The 22,609-nt window shown below is 38.4% G+C and overlaps 1 protein-coding gene and 1 long non-coding RNA gene across 5 annotated transcripts; both read right to left on the bottom strand.

Annotated features, from left to right (window-relative positions):
• Nucleotides 1–3,967: 3,967 nt before the first annotated feature.
• LOC146519595 (uncharacterized) lies at nt 3,968–7,235 on the bottom strand. The gene is made up of 2 exons (XR_014873772.1): nt 5,240–7,235; nt 3,968–4,923 (listed from the first exon to the last, which is right to left on the bottom strand). It is a non-coding gene; the product is annotated as an uncharacterized LOC146519595 (long non-coding RNA).
• A 3,515-nt stretch (nt 7,236–10,750) lies between these two features.
• apol (apolipoprotein L) lies at nt 10,751–21,961 on the bottom strand. Of its 4 annotated transcripts, none has more exons than XM_085157444.1 (5): nt 21,864–21,961; nt 16,022–16,088; nt 13,728–14,318; nt 13,516–13,635; nt 10,751–12,523 (listed from the first exon to the last, which is right to left on the bottom strand). In XM_085157444.1, exons 2-5 carry the CDS (start codon nt 16,033–16,035, stop codon nt 11,536–11,538), a joined length of 1,713 nt encoding a protein of 570 aa, XP_085013570.1. In that variant the 5' UTR covers nt 16,036–16,088; nt 21,864–21,961; the 3' UTR covers nt 10,751–11,535. The 4 variants fall into 4 exon arrangements, with proteins under 4 accessions (XP_085013570.1, XP_085013568.1, XP_085013569.1 ...); XM_085157442.1 differs by lacking the exon at nt 21,864–21,961 and adding an exon at nt 17,601–18,028; XM_085157443.1 differs by lacking the exon at nt 21,864–21,961 and adding an exon at nt 16,275–16,944.
• Nucleotides 21,962–22,609: the final 648 nt, after the last annotated feature.

Raw genomic sequence — 22,609 nt, 5'->3', positions numbered from 1 at the left:
AGGTTAGGAAGGCAAGACAGTTTTCTGAGCCATAGGAGACTGATCAGTATAGCTTTATTATTTTTATGACTTCAAGCAGTTCAGCCACCTCCACTGGTTTAGGCTGCTGATCGTTGATGTTTTCTGTTTGTAAAAAGGTAAAAGATGCCAATAAACTTTATTTAAATATAATTTTTAATCACTAGTGAATAGTTTTTGTATATTGACTATCCATGTTATTCTTATCCAATCTGGGGGTTCTTGAGGCCAACTCAGCTACCTTAAGGTGAGAGAGGGGTACACCCTGGTTGCCAGCCTATCACATGATAACACAGAGAGACGGACAACCATTCATACTTACAATCTCACCTACAGCCAATTTAGACTCGCCAGTTACCCGGTGCCTATCTTCAGACTGTTGGAGTAAGAGGACCCAGACTGGAAAAAAACAAAGTTAAAAAACACTTCTTTTTTTTTTTTGTACAATAATCTCACAAACAGCTGATTTACAAGTCTTCCAAGAATCAGTTGACGAGCCTACAACTCACTTCTGCTATTCTTATTTTACAGTAAAGAGAAGTGTGTGTTTTTCTGTCACACATTTTTAGACACTGCTGACTCCTGAGGGTCAAGACAGAAAACCAAACCTCAGCTGTTGTCAGGTCAGTCATCCCACTCATCTCTGAGGGAAGGAAGGCGTGATGAAACAGTTTAAAAGGTGTCGATGTTACAAAACTTTACTTGTGTTGAATCCAAAAGGAGGAAGCTTCTTGCGAGATCTGAAAAAATCTGAAAAAAAATTAAGATTTCCTTGACCTACCCCAGATCTCAACAAAATAGATGAGTTCATTTATAAATATCCAGAATAATTATAAATATTATATAGATAAACACACACACAATCTTTGCACTTATAAAATTAATTTTGTATTTGAACACAATTCCCACTTGCTAAAAACAGTCTTTTTAACTCTAGTCACTGCTAAAACTATCAGCGGTAAAATCATCTGCTAATCTGTCTGCTAACCATTGACAACTTTTCATACTGATAAGGACCTCACCCATTCATACTACACCAAAGTAATTAAGTAACAGAAACCGTTAAATGACAGAAAGTTCCTGTTTCGCCCCGCTTACTATGGAAATTTCTGCTTTTTTGTGAATTAACAAAAGCATTGTTTTATTTTAAATTGTAATTTTCCACATTTATTTAAACCCAGAGTTTCAGTATTAATGCTCACGTGTTGACTTTTGCAAAACAAAACGTCTCAGTATGTGGGAAAAACGTGGCGCAATCCTTCATAAAACGGGAGCTCCGATTAACTCTGATAATTTAAGCAGTTATGAAGATAAATAAGACATTCAGACAGATATTCTCCTGTTGCATTAGTTTGTGCATGCACAGAGTGACACCGGCCGTTCCTCTCAATTCGCGCCTCAGAGACGTCGTTATTTTTCAAAAGAAACATACTGAGACGTTTTGTTTTGCAAAAGTCAACACGTGAGCATTAATACTGAAACTCTGGGTTTAAATAAATGTGGAAAATTACAATTTAAAATAAAACAATGCTTTTGTTAATTCACAAAAAAGCAGAAATTTCCATAGTAAGCGGGGCGAAACAGGAACTTTCTGTCATTTAACGGTTTCTGTTACTTAATTACTTTGGTGTAGTATGAATGGGTGAGGCCCTTATCAGTATGAAAAGTTGTAAATCTTATAAAAGCACGGTGAAAAGCTTAAAATGAGTGCCCTGCTTGAATATTGTTCAAAGCTAACCTGTGGGCCGGGTTGGAGTCATTGCTGGCCAGATTTTGGTCCCTGGGCCTTGAGTTTGATCCCCCTGCCATCAATGGTTAGCAGACAGATTAGCAGATGATTTTACCGCTGATAGTTTTAGCAGTGACTAGAGTTAAAAAGACTGTTTTTAGCAGGTGGGAATTGTGTTCAAATACAAAATTAATTTTATAAGTGCAAAGATTGTGTATGTGTTTATCTATATAATATTTATAATTATTCTGGATATTTATAAATGAACTCATCTATTTTGTTGAGATCTGGGGTAGGTCAAGGAAATCTTAATTTTTTTCAGATTTTTTCAGATCTCGCAAGAAGCTTCCTCCTTTTGGATTCAACACAAGTAAAGTTTTGTAACATCGACACCTTTTAAACTGTTTCATCACGCCTTCCTTCCCTCAGAGATGAGTGGGATGACTGACCTGACAACAGCTGAGGTTTGGTTTTCTGTCTTGACCCTCAGGAGTCAGCAGTGTCTAAAAATGTGTGACAGAAAAACACACACTTCTCTTTACTGTAAAATAAGAATAGCAGAAGTGAGTTGTAGGCTCGTCAACTGATTCTTGGAAGACTTGTAAATCAGCTGTTTGTGAGATTATTGTACAAAAAAAAAAGTGTTTTTTAACTTTGTTTTTTTCCAGTCTGGGTCCTCTTACTCCAACAGTCTGAAGATAGGCACCGGGTAACTGGTGAGTCTAAATTGGCTGTAGGTGAGATTGTAAGTATGAATGGTTGTCCGTCTCTCTGTGTTATCATGTGATAGGCTGGCAACCAGGGTGTACCCCTCTCTCACCTTAAGGTAGCTGAGTTGGCCTCAAGAACCCCCAGATTGGATAAGAATAACATGGATAGTCAATATACAAAAACTATTCACTAGTGATTAAAAATTATATTTAAATAAAGTTTATTGGCATCTTTTACCTTTTTACAAACAGAAAACATCAACGATCAGCAGCCTAAACCAGTGGAGGTGGCTGAACTGCTTGAAGTCATAAAAATAATAATGCTATACTGATCAGTCTCCTATGGCTCAGAAAACTGTCTTGCCTTCCTAACCTACATTTACCTTGTTCCAGTCTCAACACTGCAGACACACTGCTATATATTTTAAGCAAGACATTTTGCTGCAGTGCTACAGCAAAAAACTTAAATCTCTCTGCAACCATTGATTTAAATTGGTTTGAGATTTTTTTAATAATTGGGGGAAAATGCAGTGAAATTCTGTCTTTTGGATCTTTGCAGATAATCAGACCTAAATATGTTGCTTCATTTTTAACTGTTATATTACAAATACTCTGAACATTACACTCTTTGACAGGTAATAATTGACATTTATTTAAGTTTAGCACCAATCCAGACCCTTTTGAGAAATTCTCTATTACATGTAAAGCAATTGGCACTTGGCTGGCATTTTTAAGAAAAATTGTGGTATCATCTGCCAATTGACTGATGACAATCTCTGTCTGCTATATTTATACCTTTCACAGTGCTATTCGAAATATGAGAGGCAAGAATTTGGGTGCAAAGTAAAAAAAAGATAAGGGCTAATTGGGCAACCCTGGCGTACCCCTCGATTAAGACTAAAACGAGAAGTGGTGCCATTTTTCATTCTAATAGAACTATTAGCATTGGAATACAGAGTTTTGATATCTTAGCAGAAGATATCACCAAAACCAAATTTCTGAAGTGTAAGAAATATAAATTCATGCTCAATTGAGTCAAAGGCTTTATAGAAGTCCAGGAGAAGGATAAATGAGTGATCAGATATTAATGCTGAGTAGTCCAGAATATCCAAGACGAGTCTAATATTATTGGAGATGTGTATGTTTGTCATAAATCCAGACTGTGTCTAATCTACAATATCATCCAAAATATATTTCATTCTTCTAGCTAGCAATAGAGCTAATATTTTATAATCATTATATAGGAGGCTTATTGGTCTCCAGTTGTCTATAAAAAGTAGGTCCTTCTTAGGTTTGGGAATTAAAGTAATAAGTCCTTGAGTAAGGCTGGGGGGAAGAGTGCCCCTTTCAATACTTTCATTATAAACCTACAACAAAAAGGATGCAAGATGAGAAGAAAATGATTTATAGAATTCAGCCACCAGCCCATCTGTGCCTGGAGATTTGTTGTTTTTAAGAAATTCAATAGATGTCAAGATCTCTTTTTCAGTAATTGGACTGTCACAAAAAAGCCTATCAGCACTTTTAATCATTTCAACATTATTTACAGAGTCAATAAATTGGGTAGCGACCTTTGCGTTATAATTGGATTCATACAACTTTGAGTAGAAATTACAACAAAATTGAGAGATAATTTTTGCATCATCACTGACCGTACCATTTATATTCAATTTATGAATAGTATTGGCTTTAGATCTACTTTTTTCTATGCGGAAAAAAATAAGCAAAATTCTGCTCTCCCTCCTCTATCCATCTTTTTCTTGAACGAACAAAAGCTCCTTCAGCTTTCTGGCGGTAAAGCTCATCCAGTTTAGATTGAAAGGACCTAAGATGTAATCTATCCTCCTCCGAGACCTCGTCTGGTGGGAGTTGATATATTGCGGAAATTTGAACAATTAGATTTTCTTCTTCTGCTGCCCTTGACTTAGCTATTTTTGCCCCATACTGTCTTAACATTTTACTCGTCTCAAATTTCCCAGTTTATGCCATAGGAATTCTCAATATTAGCCTTGTGTATAAAATGTTTTAACAGTCGTGTGATTTCAGATTTCACAATTGTATGGCTCAAAAGCGAACTATTTAATTTCCAATATGAGGATCTATTAATTACAATAGTTGGAAAGAGTTGCAGGTTAATATATATATATTGCTCTATGGCCCGTAAGTGGAGTTGCAAGGATATTGACCGTGACACTGTCCTTTGATAGACTACTTGATATTAACCAGAAATCAATACGCGATTTCCTTGAACCAGAATGGTTACTGCAGGTAAATGATATATCATCAGGAAATTTGTCTCTCCAAATATGTGTTACATTAAATTTATCCATAAATGTTTCCAATCTCAATTTTTTTCTAAAATGTTGTGCTGGGGGCCATCGATCTATAGTGTCATTTAGTGAAACATTAAAATCTCCTCTAATTATTAAATTCAAACTGGGATATTTAGAGAGCCAAAAACGAATCCTTGTATCTAAAGCAGGGGTGACAAACTCAAATACACAGTGGGCCAAAATTCAAAACTGGAACAAAGTCGTGGGCTAACATTAATATTTATTGAAATATATTTATTCCTCCAGATATGAGAATGAATCTTTTCTTATGGACTCAAACACGTTTTGCTGAAAAACTGAATATGGAACAAGCAAAGCTTAATACTAAACAATATATATTAGCTGTGTAATACCAGTAGGCCAGCTCTAATAGTAATTTGGTATGGCTTCGCGGGCCAAATGTAATTAGGCTGCGGGCCAAATCTGGCCCGCGGGCCAGGGTTTGACACCTATGATCTAAAGAGTCAATTAATTAGTCATTTTCAGGTTTGGTATTATAGCCATATAAATTGACAATTATGAAAATGGAGTGATTGTATTCTACTACCAGACAAATATAATGACCCAAAGAGTCACAATCTGAAATGTAGAACAATACCTCCAAAGCTACCTTTGAGTGTTGTGACCCCAGCTGACCTCTCTGTGGCGTGCGAATACCAAACATCGTTACCCCACTGAGACTTCCAGAAGTTCACATCAGCAGATACAGAATGGCTTTCTTGGAAAAAACAATAATCACTTTTATATTTCTTACCAAACAAAATAAGGCTTTACGTTTACAGATCTGTCTCAACCCCCTGGCATTAAGGGAAACAATAGAAAATGATAATTAAGAAAACAAAAAATAAACCGCTAGAAATTTAAGGAACCAATATTGTGTGCTTAACAAAAAAATAAACCTCACTAAGGGACCAAGCATTGCAGGGATGAAAATAACTCGGCATAAATACAAGAAATATTTTTTAAGGTACAACTCAGGTGCTGAAACTTAAAGTGTCCTCGAAATATAAATGAAGCATAGACTTAATGATCCAAAACATCAGAAGGATCAATGAAAAACATTCAACCAAGTCCAAGAAACTGTGCAACATTGTAGGGACTTTTCTATTCCTTAGCTCCCCCGTATTCACCTCTCATTCTGAAGACGGGAAAACTTCCGTCCCATTAACAAAACCCCGGCATCCGACGTAATAGGCCTTTTTATTTTCTCTGCGAGCCTTCTCAATAATAGGCCACATCTTGCTGCGGCGCTCCCTCTCTTCTCAGGAAAGGTCCTCAGCAAACTTCAGGTCCCGGTTCTCCTTTAAGAATGGAGATGTCTTGGCTGCTTTCCACAGGCTCTCTGGTTCTGCGGGAGATGAACTGGATGATAATAGGTCTGGGACTGATGTTGTTTGGGCGTTTGGAGCCGACCCGATGTACGGTGTCAGAAAGTTGATTTTTACATTCAGGCAACAGGCCTGACAAATCTCAACAGCAACTCTCCATGTATCATCCTGTTGCTCTTCTTTGACACCAAACAGCCTGAGGTTTCACCGTCTGGAGTATCACTCGTGATCTGTGATTCTTTGCTGGTCATACGCTCTTCCTCTTTGGAGATTTTCTGCTCCAAAGTGCCCACTCTGCATTTGACATCTTTTATCTCTTCACATGCAAAGTCCAGTTTTTCTGATCCAGGTCATCCATTCTTTCGTTTATTAGCTTTGACAGAGTTTCAACAATATCCACGCTATCTACCTTTGAATGCAGGGCTTTCTTTGGCGCCGGAGACTGGCTGGGTGAGACGGGACATTACGTCCACAGTTATTGGGAGAGGTAGTGAAAAAGCCGTGTAGTCATGACAGTAGTCAAGCAGTGGGTTTACCGACCCGGCTGTTTGGCTAGCATTAGCCTTTAGCAGTGCTTCGTTGTTGGAGCTAGCCGAGGGTCTTTTATTGTCACGCTGTGACATTTTGTCGCTTTATTGATCAAAATCGGTCATTTTCTGGCTTAAATACCGAAAAAGCTTCTGAGGTCTGAGTTGACACAGTGTTCCTACAGTATTATAGCGTTACATTTGCTAAGCTCGGCAGTAAGCGTGTACTTACTCGGCCATCTTGGAACGCCCCCTCGCTCTTTGATCCTTTGATCTTCACAAAGGACCATTCTGACGTCACGGTCGACGTCACGTTCTCTGCTAGTCCTTAAATAGGGAGCTCCTTTAACAGTTCACATTGGAGCATTTTCAGAAACAGATCGTTGTTTTAGACAAAGCTAATACGTATTTAACCCGTGACACCGTTCTTTAAACCTTTAAAAAAAATGTCACAGGAATCATTAAATATCTTACCTTCTGGAAGCGATAGTGGATCGGGATCACTCAAGCAGCGGCTTCAGGCTACTAGTATGAGAGCGTCTCAGCTTAATAAATTAGTACAGCTACATACGGAGTTCTGCTGTAGGATATCTGCTGAGCTGTCTGACGTTAGAAGGGAGAAAAATCAAATCAGAGAAGAGTATGAAGAAAGTGGGAGAGCTCACGGGGAAGAGATAGAAGAAATGTGGGGAGAAAACACAGAACTCACAACAAGGTACGAAAATCTAAAAAGAAAAACCGCAGAACTCGGGGAACAAAACGCAGAACTCAGAAGAGGGTACGAAAATATTATAAAAGAAAACGCAGAACTCAGGAAATCTGTGGAAAATCATCAGCGCCTAGTGGAAGAAGCACAGTGTATAATAAATAGCAATGAAAACGCAGAACTCAGGAAAACTGTGGAAAATCATCAGCGACTAGTGGAAGAAGCACGGCGTATAATAAATAAAAATGAAAACGCAGAACTCAGGAAAACTGTGGAAAATCATCAGCGCCTAGTGGAAGAAGCACGGTGTATAATAAATAGCAATGAAAACGCAGAACTCAGGAAAACTGTGGAAAATCATCAGCGCCTAGCGGAAGAAGCACAGTGTATAATAAATAGCAATGCTCCTGAACCTGAGAAGGCTGAGACCCATGGTTCGTGGTGTCATGGTGCCAAACGCCTACTTAAAATAGGTTTAGGTCTTGCCACAGTGGCCATTGTTGTTCCTGCAGCTTGCTGGGCCATCGCAAGGCTTTTCGGCTAAAGTGAATGTCCCGCTCTGTGGGGTCATGATAATAATCATGACCCCACAGAGCGGGGATTGCTACAATTGTGGCTTCTGGTCCACATCCACAATTACAGCCCTACTGTAATTGTGGATGTGGACCAGAAACCCCTTAAAAACAGTAATAATGTTTTCCATCCACAGTCCACCTTCATCCTGGCGCTGTTCCCGCTGGTGCAGGGTCTGTTCTTCGGCAAAGGTTTCTCCATCTTCCTTGATTTTGTCCATCCACCGTTTCTTCGGTCTGCCTCAAGGCCGGCGCCCTTCTAAAATATGCTGTGCTCTCCTTTATGTTTGATTTTATTTTGCCCCTCACACCCCCAACCAGTCACGGCAGAAGACTGCCCCTCCCTGAGCCTGGTTCTGCCAGAGGTTTCTTCCTGTTAAAAGGGAGTTTTTTCTCTCCACCGTTGCCAGAGTGCTTGCTCATAGGGGATCATTTGATTGTTGGGGTTGAATTTTTGGGTTTCATTTGATTGGCTTGAACTGAAAAACCTAAAAATTCAGGTGAGGGTTTTACATAGTGGAGAGCACTGCAGTTGTTAACTGCACTTTTTTATTTGTAGTTTTTGCAGTGCTTCCTACTACAAAAACTACAAATAAAATCCTTGCAGTTAGCAGCAAATCAAAATAAATAAACACATTTTTAAAATATCCACTACTGTTCTGTGTGTTTACTTCAATGAACAATTGTATGTTTTTGTGGTAGAAGATTACAGATTGTCCAAATATGTGAGAGTTTTAAAAGTAGCACTGCATGAGATTTACTGTGGCACAGATTGTTGAGCAGATTGTGTGTTGATCTGAGTCCTGTGATTTCCAGTAGTGATTTATTCCCATAACAAAATCAAACTGTCCTCTGCTGCCGTGTTGTTGCACAATGAAAATGATGGAGGTTTCAGAAACAGTCCGGCCCTGGTTACTGTCTCAGATATGACACTAGTCTTATCCTGTCTGCTTCTGTGTGTATATATGTAATATGCATATCCACATAATTATGGATTATTATAATTATGACATTTAATAAACACACACCGTGTTTTAAAGAACATACATTAAGAAACTGATTGTATTAAATTTTTATTTCAAATATATTTCATTATATTTTTTGTCATCATTTTATTATAGATTAAGTGCAAGAGTTGTTAAGTGTGGATAAATAAATAATAGTTTATTGCAATAGTAAATTGCACCTTGGAGTCCTGAGGTACTGTGCAGGGCAACTAGGAAGTGTGTTCCGGACTCACTGTTAGGATCCACTGATTTAGTCACTGATCAACCTTCAGTCACGTAGAAGGTCAGAGCTTCATATTTATGGGATTAATGTGCAGTTTCATTGAATCTGTATTTATCTGTAAACAGGGTTCACATGGGTGCTTGAAATATGTGATGTTTGGTGCAGTTTTCCTGTTTTGTGGGAAAGAAAGGCTTTTTAAGTCAACCTAAGATGATTCGTTTTCATTTTCACATGGTCTTAGTGAGGTGATGCAAAGTGAAACATTTGGAGTTTTTACGTGCTAAAGAGTTCGTACGTGTTTTGAAGTTTGTATGTGCTGCTTTGTCTCTAGCGGCCACCGTAAATATACTTTTATTTATTCACTCCACAGAAAATTTAATAAATAAATCATATAATACAAAAAACAACTAGTCACAGTTCAACTTTTAACTATTTAAATTTTCAGCTTTTTAATTTTAAACAAATTTAAAATGAAACAACACAAAACACTGCAAACCACAACACAATTAAATATAAATTAAAATATGAAAACAAAAAGAAGATGCACATTCTCTGTCATATGGGCCTGCATGAATACACTTTCTGAATCCTTTATCATCCTCAACTGAAAATAGTTGTGGATGATTACTATACCTTTCTAATGTGACGTTGTTGTCCCTGGCTTTCTTTCTGTCTCTCCCTCCCACTCTGTTCCTGTGCTACTGCGAGTGTAACTACCGCCCCTCCCCCCTCTGCCCAGTGCAAAGCACAAGGCTCGCATGCGGAGTGAAGCGGGAAAAAAGTGCGAGAGAGAGGGTGAGAGAAAGAAAAAAAAAAAAACGCGTCTTGCGATAAGGAGCCGGCTCGCGTCGTTCACGTCAAAGAGCCGGCTCTAAGAGCCATTTCGTTCACGACCAACATCACTAGTGCATACATGCAAACATATTAGTTTATGGATTTATTTCAAATCTTAAAAGAAATCTTTGCTTTCAACTGAGAAACATTTGTTGTTGTTACATATTGCAATACTTGCATTACTTGAAATTGTTGCTTCAGCATCTTGCAGCAGTTTCTTCACCCACCACAACCACATCTGCTTCGGATAACCTCCTCTGTCTTTGTATTTCTTTTTCTTTGACTCACTTTCTGTTCACTCTGTTTTTCCTTGTACTTTTATCTCAGCACCACGCTCAGCAAGAACAATTACTGCTGAGTTTTGGGTTGTTGGAATTTACATTTTCAACTGTCACATCAAATTACTGACTAAAAGTAGGTTTTACTTGTACATTTATTTGTCTGTTTGTTTTACTTTAAGGACAATATGCACATATACCAACAATGACCTTGTTAAATACTGTAGCAATAAAATTAAGAGCATCACAGTTGTGGGAATTTTGTTTTGCTTCATCTGGAAGATTTCATCATCATCATCATATAGTTACCTTTGAAACTGTAATTACAGCTGTCACATGTTTTATAAGTGAAGCTTGCAAATGTGTAAGAGGCCACTGGAAAAGGTATCCATGTTTATCACATTACCAGAGAGTCTGACTAAATGTTCTGACAACAATTTAAATTCTATTTTTATGTAAAATATTGATTCTTAAACAAGAAAAACTACAACATCTATTTTTTTATTTTGTTTTACAGTTTTCATCTCGTATCTGCTGCCTATCATCAACCACAGGCATAGCTTTTTAATTATATTCACAAAAAACAATTCTGGATATTAACACATTTCATTGGATAAGTTAAATTTTCCCTCTGTTGATATATAAAGTTTTAAGGATACAAGTATTTATACAAAAAGAAACAGACTACATTTACATTATGATCATTACATGTGATTAGTGCTGCTGCTGTTAAATTACCAGTGCAGTACACACACAGCAGACTGGTCAGACTGGTACAAGAATATTTCATCTGTTCTAAAATCTATGCACCAGAACTTTGTGTAATTACTGTGTAATAAAAGAACTATATTACAGAAAAAAAGTCTATATCTGGAAGTAATTATCTTTTATTTTATTGCATACTTGATTAAATAATGTTATTAATACGGTTTTATATTTGACTGTGCAAATAAAATGTTCAGCAGAATTATGTACAAATCACATATATTATTCAAATTTTGAATTGACAGATATTTTCTCTGATACTTTATATTGCAGTAATCACAACTCTAGAATATACATTTTTTTCAGTTGACTTATTGGCAATTAATGTAATTACAGCATGAGGATGCCTCGCTGCGTGCTGTTACTGAAAAGACCTACAGTCTGAGGATTGCTTTCAAACATTTTCCACATAAAACAGCTCTATGATCTGATCATTTTTCAGTTAGCACGAGTCGAGCACTTCAGTGATCAGTAATTTACGACTGTTTCATTGCAGTTTTTTTAATCATTCAGCAGATGGTTCTACCCTTTCTGCTTTCTTCACCTCCATCTCCAGATAAATTGGAGTCTCCAGGACAGCCTTCTTTTTTTCTGATGTTGGCAAACCTTCATTCAGAGAGTCATGCATCTTCTGCCATGAGTCGATCTCTGAACGCCAAAGTGCAGCTCTGGCTCTGATGAATTGTGAGACTTCAGTCTCGCTGCCTTTAGCCAGACTGATGCTGTCTTTACAGATGAAGAAAATATCCATGCCGAGGAAGAGAGCATTAACTGCAATGAGACCTGCTCTTGCTGACTTGGAGAGTGCAAGGGTCCCTTTGGCTGCTGCCTGACCAATATCTGGGATATCTGAAGCAACCCTGGGTGCATTACGTAACGCTTGTCCTTCTTGAGCCACAACTTTCCCAGCACTCATGAGCAGCTCTTCAGTTTGTAACACCTTAACAGTAGAAGCGGCATCAACAAGTGCATCAATACCCTTTCCAATAGTACCAGCGTTAGCTGCAATCTTGCCAACTCCCACAACCATATTTATGTCAAGTGCGTCCAGTTTGGCGATGGTTTGACTGGTAACCTCCTCCAGACAACTCTGGAGACTCTGTACATCCTCCATAAAGTTCTTGAAGACTTCAGAGGCTTTCTTTCGTTGTGTAGCATTTACTCCAACCTCTGTTGCAGTGGTCACAACGCTGTTGACTCCACTGGTGATTCCCAGCCCGACTCCAGTCATTGTCAAAGCTAGAGAAACTCCTGCTGTGAAAGGAATTAATGCCAAACCAACAATGGACAGCACACCTCCAACTGCCCCCACGGAGCTGCCTGCCACACTGGAAATCTTTGCCCCCATATTCATTTTGTCTAACTGAACAGCTGTCTCCTCCAGCTCCTTTAGAAACTGCAGCATGGTGGGCTGTCGCTTGTCAAACTCACTAATGAACCCATGGCACGGTTCCTCCTGGAACAAGAACACCATTCGGAACTGCTCGTTCATCCTGAGAGAAGAAATTTAAAAAGAATTAGTGGGGTGACACATTTTAAAATGTCAGCATGTTATTGCAATATTAACAATATTTAGGTTTAGCTTTTAAGGCTACATGACCAACAAAAACATGTCATGTGTCCTGCAAAACATTTTTTTGGTTGCAGGGATAAAAGTCCTCCGTGCAGCCCATGAACAAGACTAAAGGTTTAACCTCCTACGACCCAAACTCTTTCAAGTCATGCATTTTTAATTTCTCTTTGCTATTTGGGCTGATTGGGACCTGATGAATGTAAAAACAAAGAATTACCTGATTTTTTTTTTTACCTGATTTTTGTTTCTGAGAGAAATGAGATCCACATATGAGGACATTCGTTTTAAATTTTGATAGAGCAGTGGCAGTATAATGTCCTCGTAAGTGGATATTAGGACCTTGTGGAGCAAAATTTTGTATTTTGGTCTAGACAACCCAAAATGTGATCTCCACATATGTGGACGCCAGGTCCTAGGAGGTTAAGAAACATCTACACTGGCTTCACTTTTCAGATTCAGAAGCTACATTGTTTTTTTGTATAGTGTAGTGTCCAGGCAAGCATGTTTATCAGGGGTCTCGAACTCCAAGCCTCGAGGGGCAGGGTCTTGCAGGTTTTAGATGTGTCCTTGATCCAACACAGCTGATTTAAATGGCAAAATTATCTCCTCAACTTGTCTTGAAGTTCTCCGGAGGCCTGCTAATGAACTAATCATTTGATTCAGGTGTGTTGGCCCAAAGTGAGATCTAAAACCTGCAGGACACCGGCCCTCGAGGCCTGGAGTTCAAGACCCCTGATGCACTATGAGTGAAACTGGTCTCACTGCAGCGGCAATGTCTACGGCACAGCACCAACATCAAAGGACATCTTATGCAGGCCTGTAGGACACCAGCAGTATCTGACCCCTGAGATGAAAAACAAACAAACAAAACAAGCTCTGTGCTGACACATATTTTGGAACAGAAAAACTTACCTGATCTCATCAAGCTGATTTACGTGATCAAGCATTCTCTGTATGTCATCCTCAGACAAATCCACATCAAGATCAACCACAGTTTCTACAGCCATCTTCAGACCAAAGTCACTGAAGCAGCTGTGAAGAACGCAGGTCAACTTATTTTATACAATAGATGATACTTAATGTGAAAAAATCCTTAATATTTTGTATATTATTTATTTGTTTACCTTTTGTCCAACTTCTCACAGATTGTCTTGGAGATCTGTATGTATCTGTCCAGCTGATATGCCAGCACTTCCATATTCTGGAGTTTGGGAAGGAAGAAGGCGTTGTCGTCTCTTTTAAACTCCAGCAGCAGAGGACAGATTCCTCGTGCAGCCAAGATGACAGCCTGAACATACTCAGGACTGATCCCTTCTGGAAGGTGTAACACCTGGTTCTCCGTGAACACATGCAGCGAGGTCACTGCCAGCTTCTCCACTGCATCCAGGAAGCTGCTGAGACTCTCCAGGCCACTTGCAGTGTCCTTCATTACTTCGACCAGCTCATTCTCCAGCTCTGCACGCTTGCTGTCTACATTCACAGTCACCTTGCTCTTCATATACTCCACAAAGGCTTTACCTTTTTCCTCTGACTTAGTAACATGGTTGATGTTTAGGTCAAGTGCTTCAAGTCTATCTTTGATATCGCTCATCATTTCTACCTCGGTGTCTCTCCAGAGCATCCATTTAGAGAACATCTCACAGAATGCTCTCACTGTGTGGATGTAGGTGAGGGTGTCTGTGGTGTAGCGGCACAAGGCCTCCTGTAGCTCCTTTCTGTAACACAAAGCATCATCTGTTTGTGAGGTTTCTAGGGGAATTCAAACAAAACTTGTACATGACAGCTCGGTCGCAGAGCTCAGTAAAAAGTGCACTACAGAACAACTTTAATAGTTTAAACACTTTTATTTAAAATGTACAGCACAGCACAGAGTCCAACACAAACCAAAAAATACTTCAGATTTTATTTTGCTAGTAGTGCTAAGTGGGTAGGCACTTGGTCCACAATAGCTAATATTAGAGATTTTGTACCAAAAATTCAATTTGTGGAAGAATCTTTGTTTAATCTTGGGCTAACATCTCACAGGATTGTCTTTCTCTTTTTAAGTTCCCTTTCGCACTATCCCTCTTCCCTTCTGTTTTTCTTTTCCTTCATCTTTCTTTCTCCCTTTCCTATCCCTCAGTCATGTCTGTCCCGTCTGTAACAACTGACGGGACAGACATGACAGATTTGGTATTAATGTACCCTTTAAACATTTCTATGTTTGTTTTGTAATTTAAGTACTTGAAAGCTTTTTGAACCATTTTTAGTAGGTATACTATTACACAGTTGGGGTTTGTTATATTGTCTCTATTGTTCTAGTTCTTGTTTTTATTCTAAAGATGCACTAATATTACAGAGATTTAAATAACATGCAACTAAACCTCAGCAAAGGTTTGTCATTGTTTGATTAACAAAGAGTCTCCCGGTTGTGGACTTTTGTTAGCTCAGATACACAAACTGGTTTTGTACCAACAAAGGCCTGAAAGTCCCTATTTTGTATTTTACTAGCTGTTTTTTATAATATAACCACTAGATGGCGCCAAATTACAAAAGGCTATGGGTCAGTAAATTGAGTTATTAGGACAGGTTTTAATAAAATGGTGCTGTTGCTGTACACCAACAGAAGATATAGCTCTTCTTCTTTGGCTGTGTACTGTGTATATTGTGCTTCATCCGTTTCAAATGTATTTAAACTTGAATATTAGTCACCCAATTCCTGTCCTGATGGGACTTTTATTACTTATTATAAAGCCCGACTTCAGACATGCATAAGCAGGTAACATTAATGTGACTAAGTCATTTTGCTCTAGAGGTATTTTGTTCAGGCCTCAATGGTTAGTAGAAAAACACCTGGGATATTAATTAGTAGCACACTCATGATCAGATTGTTAATATTAATGCAACAGTGCTCATGTATCATGTCTGTTACAGTTGCAGTGTTTATGACTTAACCACAGACTTTGTCCTTTAATACATCTCTGTATAAAGTTTTTCTATAGCCCCTCCAAACGTTTATGTAAGGAGTCATTGTGATTGAAAGAAAGAAAAAAGCAAAGATATGTTTTTTGGGGAGTGGACATTGCATATTTGTTCATTTTTTAGGTTTAAAAAGATTAAAATATGAAAAGGCTAAAAGTCTAACTGCTAACAAAGAGACACGTTTTAGTGTAAAAACCAGCAGTCCCATCACAAGTTTTTAAAATTAAATCTAACATGAAAACTTGGATGTAACCGGAACTGAAGCTTATTAAAGTGAAAGAGTAGATACGTAGAAGTAAAGTGGGCCTGTTCCTCCAACGATTCTTACAAAAGTCGCTGGGTGTGTCGTTAAAAACGTTTTTTCCGTGTTTTGTTCTAGTCTGTCACTTAATCAGTACATATATGTATTTCAGTACATGCACTCTAAAAGTTTTCCGTGCACCATGAGCCGCCTTACCTTGCCTCAGACATCTTCTTCTTCTCTGTGTGTTGTGTTCAGGTCCTCGCAGAGGTCTCACCTTTATCTGCGCAAAGGAAACAAGAACAGGATGGATCTGAAGCCCGCAATCCAGCTGTTGTAGAAATTAACAAGCTCCCAATACCACGCCTCGAGTGGACCTGCTGAAATAACTACATACCCACTCGGTAATTAAACTGCCCGGTCACAAATGTTAAGTTTCGTTTTCATTTCTCCACATTGTGAGCCACACCTGTTTGTGTAACACCTTAGATCGACAGTCAGCTGACTTTTGTTTGTTAAGGAGGGTGAAAAAGTTTAGTAGCCATATTTGACGTTCAGGCAACAACAACAACTTGCTCGTCTTGATTAACTGGTTTCCTGATGCTGCCTTCAAGTGTTATCGGAAAATAAAAGTGGTGACTGAAAGGACTTTTGACTTCTTAATGAAAACACAACAAACATGTTCCCCCTTAAATGGTAAAGAATTTTATGATACAGTGTTTAATGTACACCGTGTTGTCCTGAAACTGTCCCGATTCTCAGCCAAGTATTTATCCGATGTTTTTTTTCTTTTCTTTTTTTTTTTTTTTTAATCCACGTTTCCCTTCCAAATGAACTCGAACACATCACCTCAAAGTACGGGGGAGACGGATGTACATGCATAATCGAAACTAACCCATCCTACCACATCCTGCGGGTTTTTTTCCGGGGTGGGGTGAAGAATAACACTATTTAATATCAAGAGAACGAAACCGGTATGTCAAACACTGGTCATGATTTCTGAGCTCATATGCGGCCCTTTACACTCCCACAAATTGTGTTATGATACATGTGAACAACACTGTTTTGCAAAGTGGTGAAAGAAGCGGGTGAGTAAAAGCCATAATCCTCCTTAATATTGGATTCATTAATGTAAATACTACTTATATACATCATAATTAATTATTAGAGTTTTTTACTTTCAAATGTGCAAATTATAAATTACTAGCTACAGCTTTAAATTAAATTTTATGGGGTATAAAGTATAACATTTGCATCCAAATTTTAGAGAAGTAGATGCAGAATACTGAAGTACGTTAAATCTGTAGTTCAGTAAAATAACCTAACTAAATGATCTATGCTGTCATCTAGTGGGCACTGGATACTGCACATTTAGCAGTACTCTAGTCCAAAAGCATTCCTTGAGCAGGGCATAAGTAGGAACCAATCATATTTTACGCCCCCCTCTGGGCATGCTCCTGTCCATCTCCATGTCCAGTACTGGTTAGCATAATCATTATTATTTATAGTTAGATAACTGAAAAGGCATACCAAACCGAAGGCCTACCAAAATTTCCTAGAAAGAGATAAAGCATCCAAAATGTTAATGTGAAATGAGCACAAAGACATACAAAACCCACAGATCACAGGGAGAGATACAAACCTCCTGAAAGGAGAAAGACACAAAAGCAGCTAAGAACAGAAGGAACAAAGAGACAAAACAAAGAAAGAATAGATGTAGAAAGATGAAACCAAAGAAAACACGCCCGAGAAGATGCCCCTGAACTCTCTCAGCACACGTATATTCAGTCTGTACCTGTGTGTGCTTGTGCTCCTGGGCAAATTCAGCAGCTTCCTCTGCCTGTTCATCATCATGTCTGCTTTGCTGCGACAATAAAAACAGCCCTGCACTGCTCGACGCTCACAAAGGTCGCACTCTCAGACTGAATCAACACAATGACTCCACTCATAGCAGCTGATAACCATGTGAATCCAGAGAATCAAAGGGCCAATTCATAAGCAGCTGACGCAGAAGAAGTTAGCTGTTGTGCTTTCTCCTTGTCACTGTGTTGTGAACACCACAATATAAAACCTCTATGGTGAAACTATTGTGCTTGTCAGTATATTCTAAAATATAAAAATGCATACAATGGTGAATATTTGAATTCAAACATGGTCGAAATTTCATTTGAAGCTGTGTATACAGCCATGTGAGCCTCAGCTGTAGACAGCTCTAAACACTCCAGAGTTTCAGTGTTTCCACTCTTGGCTCTGTAGAATATTAACTGTAAGGGAATATGTTTATCTCAGGCACACAGAAGCAAAGAAGCTCCACCCAGCTGCTTTACCCACTTTCTACTGTTCAAACAGAAGGAAGTCTGTAAAGGGAGAGGCGCAACAACAACTTGTTTCAGACCAAGAGAATGTGACAAGGCCCAGTATAAAATACATAAGGGTTGATTTTTGCTCCACTATTTACCAAAGACTTCCTAATTCTGTTTGTTATTTATTTATTTATTTATTTATTTATTTATTTATTTATTTATTTATTTATTTATTTATCACTGAGCAGATTTTATTTTCTTATTTCTTTCTAATTACAGCTTACCGCTACAGCTGAAAACACTATGAAGGTAATGAGAGTGAACAGCAGCTAAAGAATGTGCTGAAATTGATAATATACATCCCTCTTAAAATCAGAGGAGCTGCAGATTCGCCTTTTTTCATCTAAAGTCAGATTTTCCTTATTGGTGTTATATTACAAAGCATGTGGCTACATAAATCCAATGGAAATTGAAGAAAAATAAATAATGTCAACATTAGTTGGACAAGCAAATATTTGAGCTTTAGAGAACCCTTATCTGTTTTTACTGATGAACAGATGTTTTTATCACTTTTTCAAATCCTTAAAAAAATAGATTCAAGGTTTCAAGATTTTTTGCCAGTTTTTCACATGTCCTAAAATAGTTCTTTAAGACATTTAGACAGAAGGTCATGGCTGTTTCTGGGTCTGTAAGATAAATTTTTCAAATAGTCCAATTATTTTAAATAAGTCGTTCTATTACTAGGAAAGGAATAATTACAATTTTCAACTAAAACTAAAGAAATGTCAGAAAAAGAACAATTTTTCAGTACAAAACAACGTCTCCAAGAAGCACCAAAATTCATCCCAGGATGCATGTGTAAACCTTGCAACTGTTGGTGCCAAAGCATGGTACTCACGTGTGCTACAAGAAATTCAGTTTCAATTTGGTTTTCTGTATAATAGCACCAATTTACAACAATAGCTGCCTCAAGGCAATTTATATTGTAAGATAAATACCCTACAAATAGAGAGAAAACCGCAACAATCTGATGACCCCCCCACTGAGCAGGGCTTGGTAACAGTGGAAAAGAAGAACTCCCCTTTAACAGGAAGAAACCTCCATCATAATCAGGGACCAGGGGTGTGGGTGAGAGGAAAAAGAAGAGGAACGTTCCCACTCTGGGGGAGAAAGTTAATAACATGAAGTAGTAAAACATATGGGAGGTGTAGATGAAATGCTTAGTGCATCATGGGAAGGACATCAGCAGCCTGAGGCAGCATAACTTCTGGGACAGGTCAGAGCCACCTGATCCAACTTTCCTTCTTTGTTACGTGTTTCCGATTGTTGTTAAAATCTTTTTAAAATCACTTTCCGGACCCACTGAGATTTTTTTTTCCTGCAGATGCTAGAGGGAGAGTGCACAGCAATAAACTAGTGACCCACTAGCATCAACTGCAGGGTGTGCACTGCATCTCACACTCTTACAGCTGGGATATATCCCCCACATGAACCTGAAGTAGATTTTTCAAGACGGTCATGATTTTAGGCAGAGAGCAAGTCCACCAAAGTGTTGCTTTATGTAAGGAGGAGAAAATTGTTTTTTATACTAGTAGGTGTGGAGATATAGAAATTATTTTATTGCTGCCATATAATCTGCATCATTATAACTGCATTGATAACATTCTTTACAGCATTATTCCATCTAATAATATTTCTCACAGTATTGATATTGCATTAAAGTTGTTTATTGAAGATGTCCATTATGTTAACTTTTATTACAAGTACGGTTAGAAGTATTTCATACACATTGCATATTTGTGCTTATTTCGAGTTGATGTTCAGTTCATTAAGGGTCTTAAGCTTCACTGGCGTGACTGTCCAGGTGATACATGCTGAGGGAAACTAGAACATAGAAGGATAATTGCAATGCATGCTTACAATACATATAACACATATAATCTAGGAATGTGTCAGGCCTGAGGCTTTAACTCATTTGGTGTCTTACTATATTTTACTCTACTTGGCAACAGATGACCAGAGTCTATAATTAGCCCCAGAGGTCCTGAGGGCTTGAAGTTTATTACCTTGTATGGAAGATGTTATAGAAAAGAGAAGTTCTATGTCTGCTTATAGCTATTAAAGATGTACAAGATGTACGATTAACTGTGATGTACGATTTCTGTCTCTTTTTCGGGTTGAGAAAGTGCATAGTTAACATTTGGGTGCGGCCACTTCCCCTTTCTGAGACTCTGAGTAAAAAGAGTAATTTCGGACGAGGAAGTCCGACAGAAAACACCTGGTGCTGTCAGGATGTTTAAGTGACAGAATTTCAGAAAATCGAGTCAGAAATGGTTTTGTGGCTCTTGGTAAACTGATTTTGAAGGAAAATCAGTGTTTATTGTGCTGAAGTAACAGATCCGGCGTGGTCTGAAGGGAAGAATCAGCTGTAGGGGAGACCGGGGATAGTTGTAACGTGGGTCAGTTGTAACACTTCCAATTTCTCCAATCAGGGCTAAGTTTCAAATGATGTGACTCATCCTGTGCATGCCCAATTCAGTTCTGCTATCACATGTGAAAAATCAGCACATTTTGTCAAACACAGACAATTTAACATGAAACATAACAGTTTTTCTACTTTATTTCAATTTCTAATAGTATTATCTGCTTTGCAGTTAAACTCATCAAACTTAAATTATGTTATTTGTATGTCTATGGGGATATATTCTGTGTAGGTCTTTAGTGCTAATGTTTTAGCCGTTGGCTGTAATGTTAGCTAGTTCATGGCTATAGGAGTCCGGGTCAGTTGTAACAGCAACAGTCTGGGTTAGTTGTAACAATAATGCAGATGTTACAACTTACCACACTATTACTTTAACTTATATTAAGCAAGTTGGGGCAATGACATCAGCAGAGAGAGGTTCACTGGTCGCTTTTGTATATGTGGTTAATGCCATTGGCAACACAATTCCTCCACTGTTTGTGTTCCCACACATACATTATGCAGACCACTGTGTCAGAGATGGACCAGTAGGAAGTAGTGGTAGTGGAAATAAATCAGGATGGATGCAAGAAACAGATTTCCTCATCTTTCTGAAGCACTTTGCAAACCACACCAAGGTAAGCCATGATAAAAAGCGGTGGTGCTGGTGAACAACTACATTTTTTCAGCTTCATTGTTATGTTCAAAATTGGTGCAAGAGTTGTGGGTTATAATGCCCACTGAGCCAATGAGGCCAAACTCCAACCAAAATTAATGAAATATTCAGTTGCAGAAAATTCCATAATTTGTCTTTTTTGGGGGGTTGACATATGTTCAAAAGCTAGATTTCTGCATTCTGTCACACACACACACAGCTACATAAATGGCTCTAAGTGCATTCATGTGTTGAATAAACAAAGATTACATGTTAATGTTTTGTCAGTACCCTTATTTCATTGTGTTACATTTTACCCCAGGATATGTTACAACTAACCCAGACTATGGGGTTAATTGTAACATTTCACTCTTTGTGTTTGAGACCATATCATGCAATGGGTAATTGTTCTGCAGAGAAAATAGCTGCACTATTTAAAAGCAGAGACATGTAAATACTTTGCATTACATTTTGAATCCACTACCTTAAAAGAGCTCTAATTTACAGACAGAAATGTCAAAAATGTTACAACTATCCCCGGTCTCCCCTACAATTCTGAGTTTGCAGCGTTGTTGATATTAACAGATCTGGCGTGGTCTGAGGAAAAGAAATAAATCGGTGAATGGTTGATATACTTACATAAATTTGGTGGATCCGCTGAGGTCCAGAAGAATAACCAATGCGGACTGTGTTGGCTTGAATGTTGATAAATGATCCAGGAAGAATTGCCCTGGGGGTGTGTCTGTGTGTGTGTTGTTGAGTAACAACATGCACATTTAAAATTGGGCGCTGTTCCTTCCTCTTTTTAGTTTCAAAACACGAAGGCTGTTGGTTTCATTTTAAGGTTGGATTAAGAATTACTGTGTGAGGAACGGTTTCACTTTTGACTAGGGAAATAATATGCTTACTTTTGGTTCTATGAGAATTGAATTACAGTGGGAAGGGGATCTTCTGAATGCGCAGGTTGTTTGCAACTGTGAGACCATGGAGAGACCTTACGAAGTTACCTTCTTTCACCAAGTAAGAGTGGAAGATCTCGTAACATTCCGGTGGAGATGCCGGGGTGAAAAGAGTGAGCTTGGACGAGGGAGTCCTAGAAAAGGACACCTTGAGTTGAGCAAGGTGTTTAACTGACTCAGGATTTCAGAGAATCGAGTCAGCTGTGATTTTAAAGAAAAATCAATGTTTACCAATTTGAAGTAATTCTGAAGATATTACTAGATGTGCTGTGATACAAGTGAAGAATAAGTTGTGTACATGTGGACACACAATTGTGTTGATATGGATGGATCGGCGGTCCATCCGATAAGTGAATGCTGGGTAAACTGAGACAAGAAACTGTTTTTAAATCATCACTGGCTGCAGTGATATACATGTGCTGAAGA

Source organism: Neolamprologus multifasciatus, chromosome 4, assembly GCF_963576455.1.
Source record: "Neolamprologus multifasciatus chromosome 4, fNeoMul1.2, whole genome shotgun sequence".
Taxonomy (NCBI): domain Eukaryota; kingdom Metazoa; phylum Chordata; class Actinopteri; order Cichliformes; family Cichlidae; genus Neolamprologus; species Neolamprologus multifasciatus.
The sequence above is the reverse complement of the archived record's forward strand: the minus strand, read 5'-3'. Positions and strand labels throughout refer to the sequence as shown.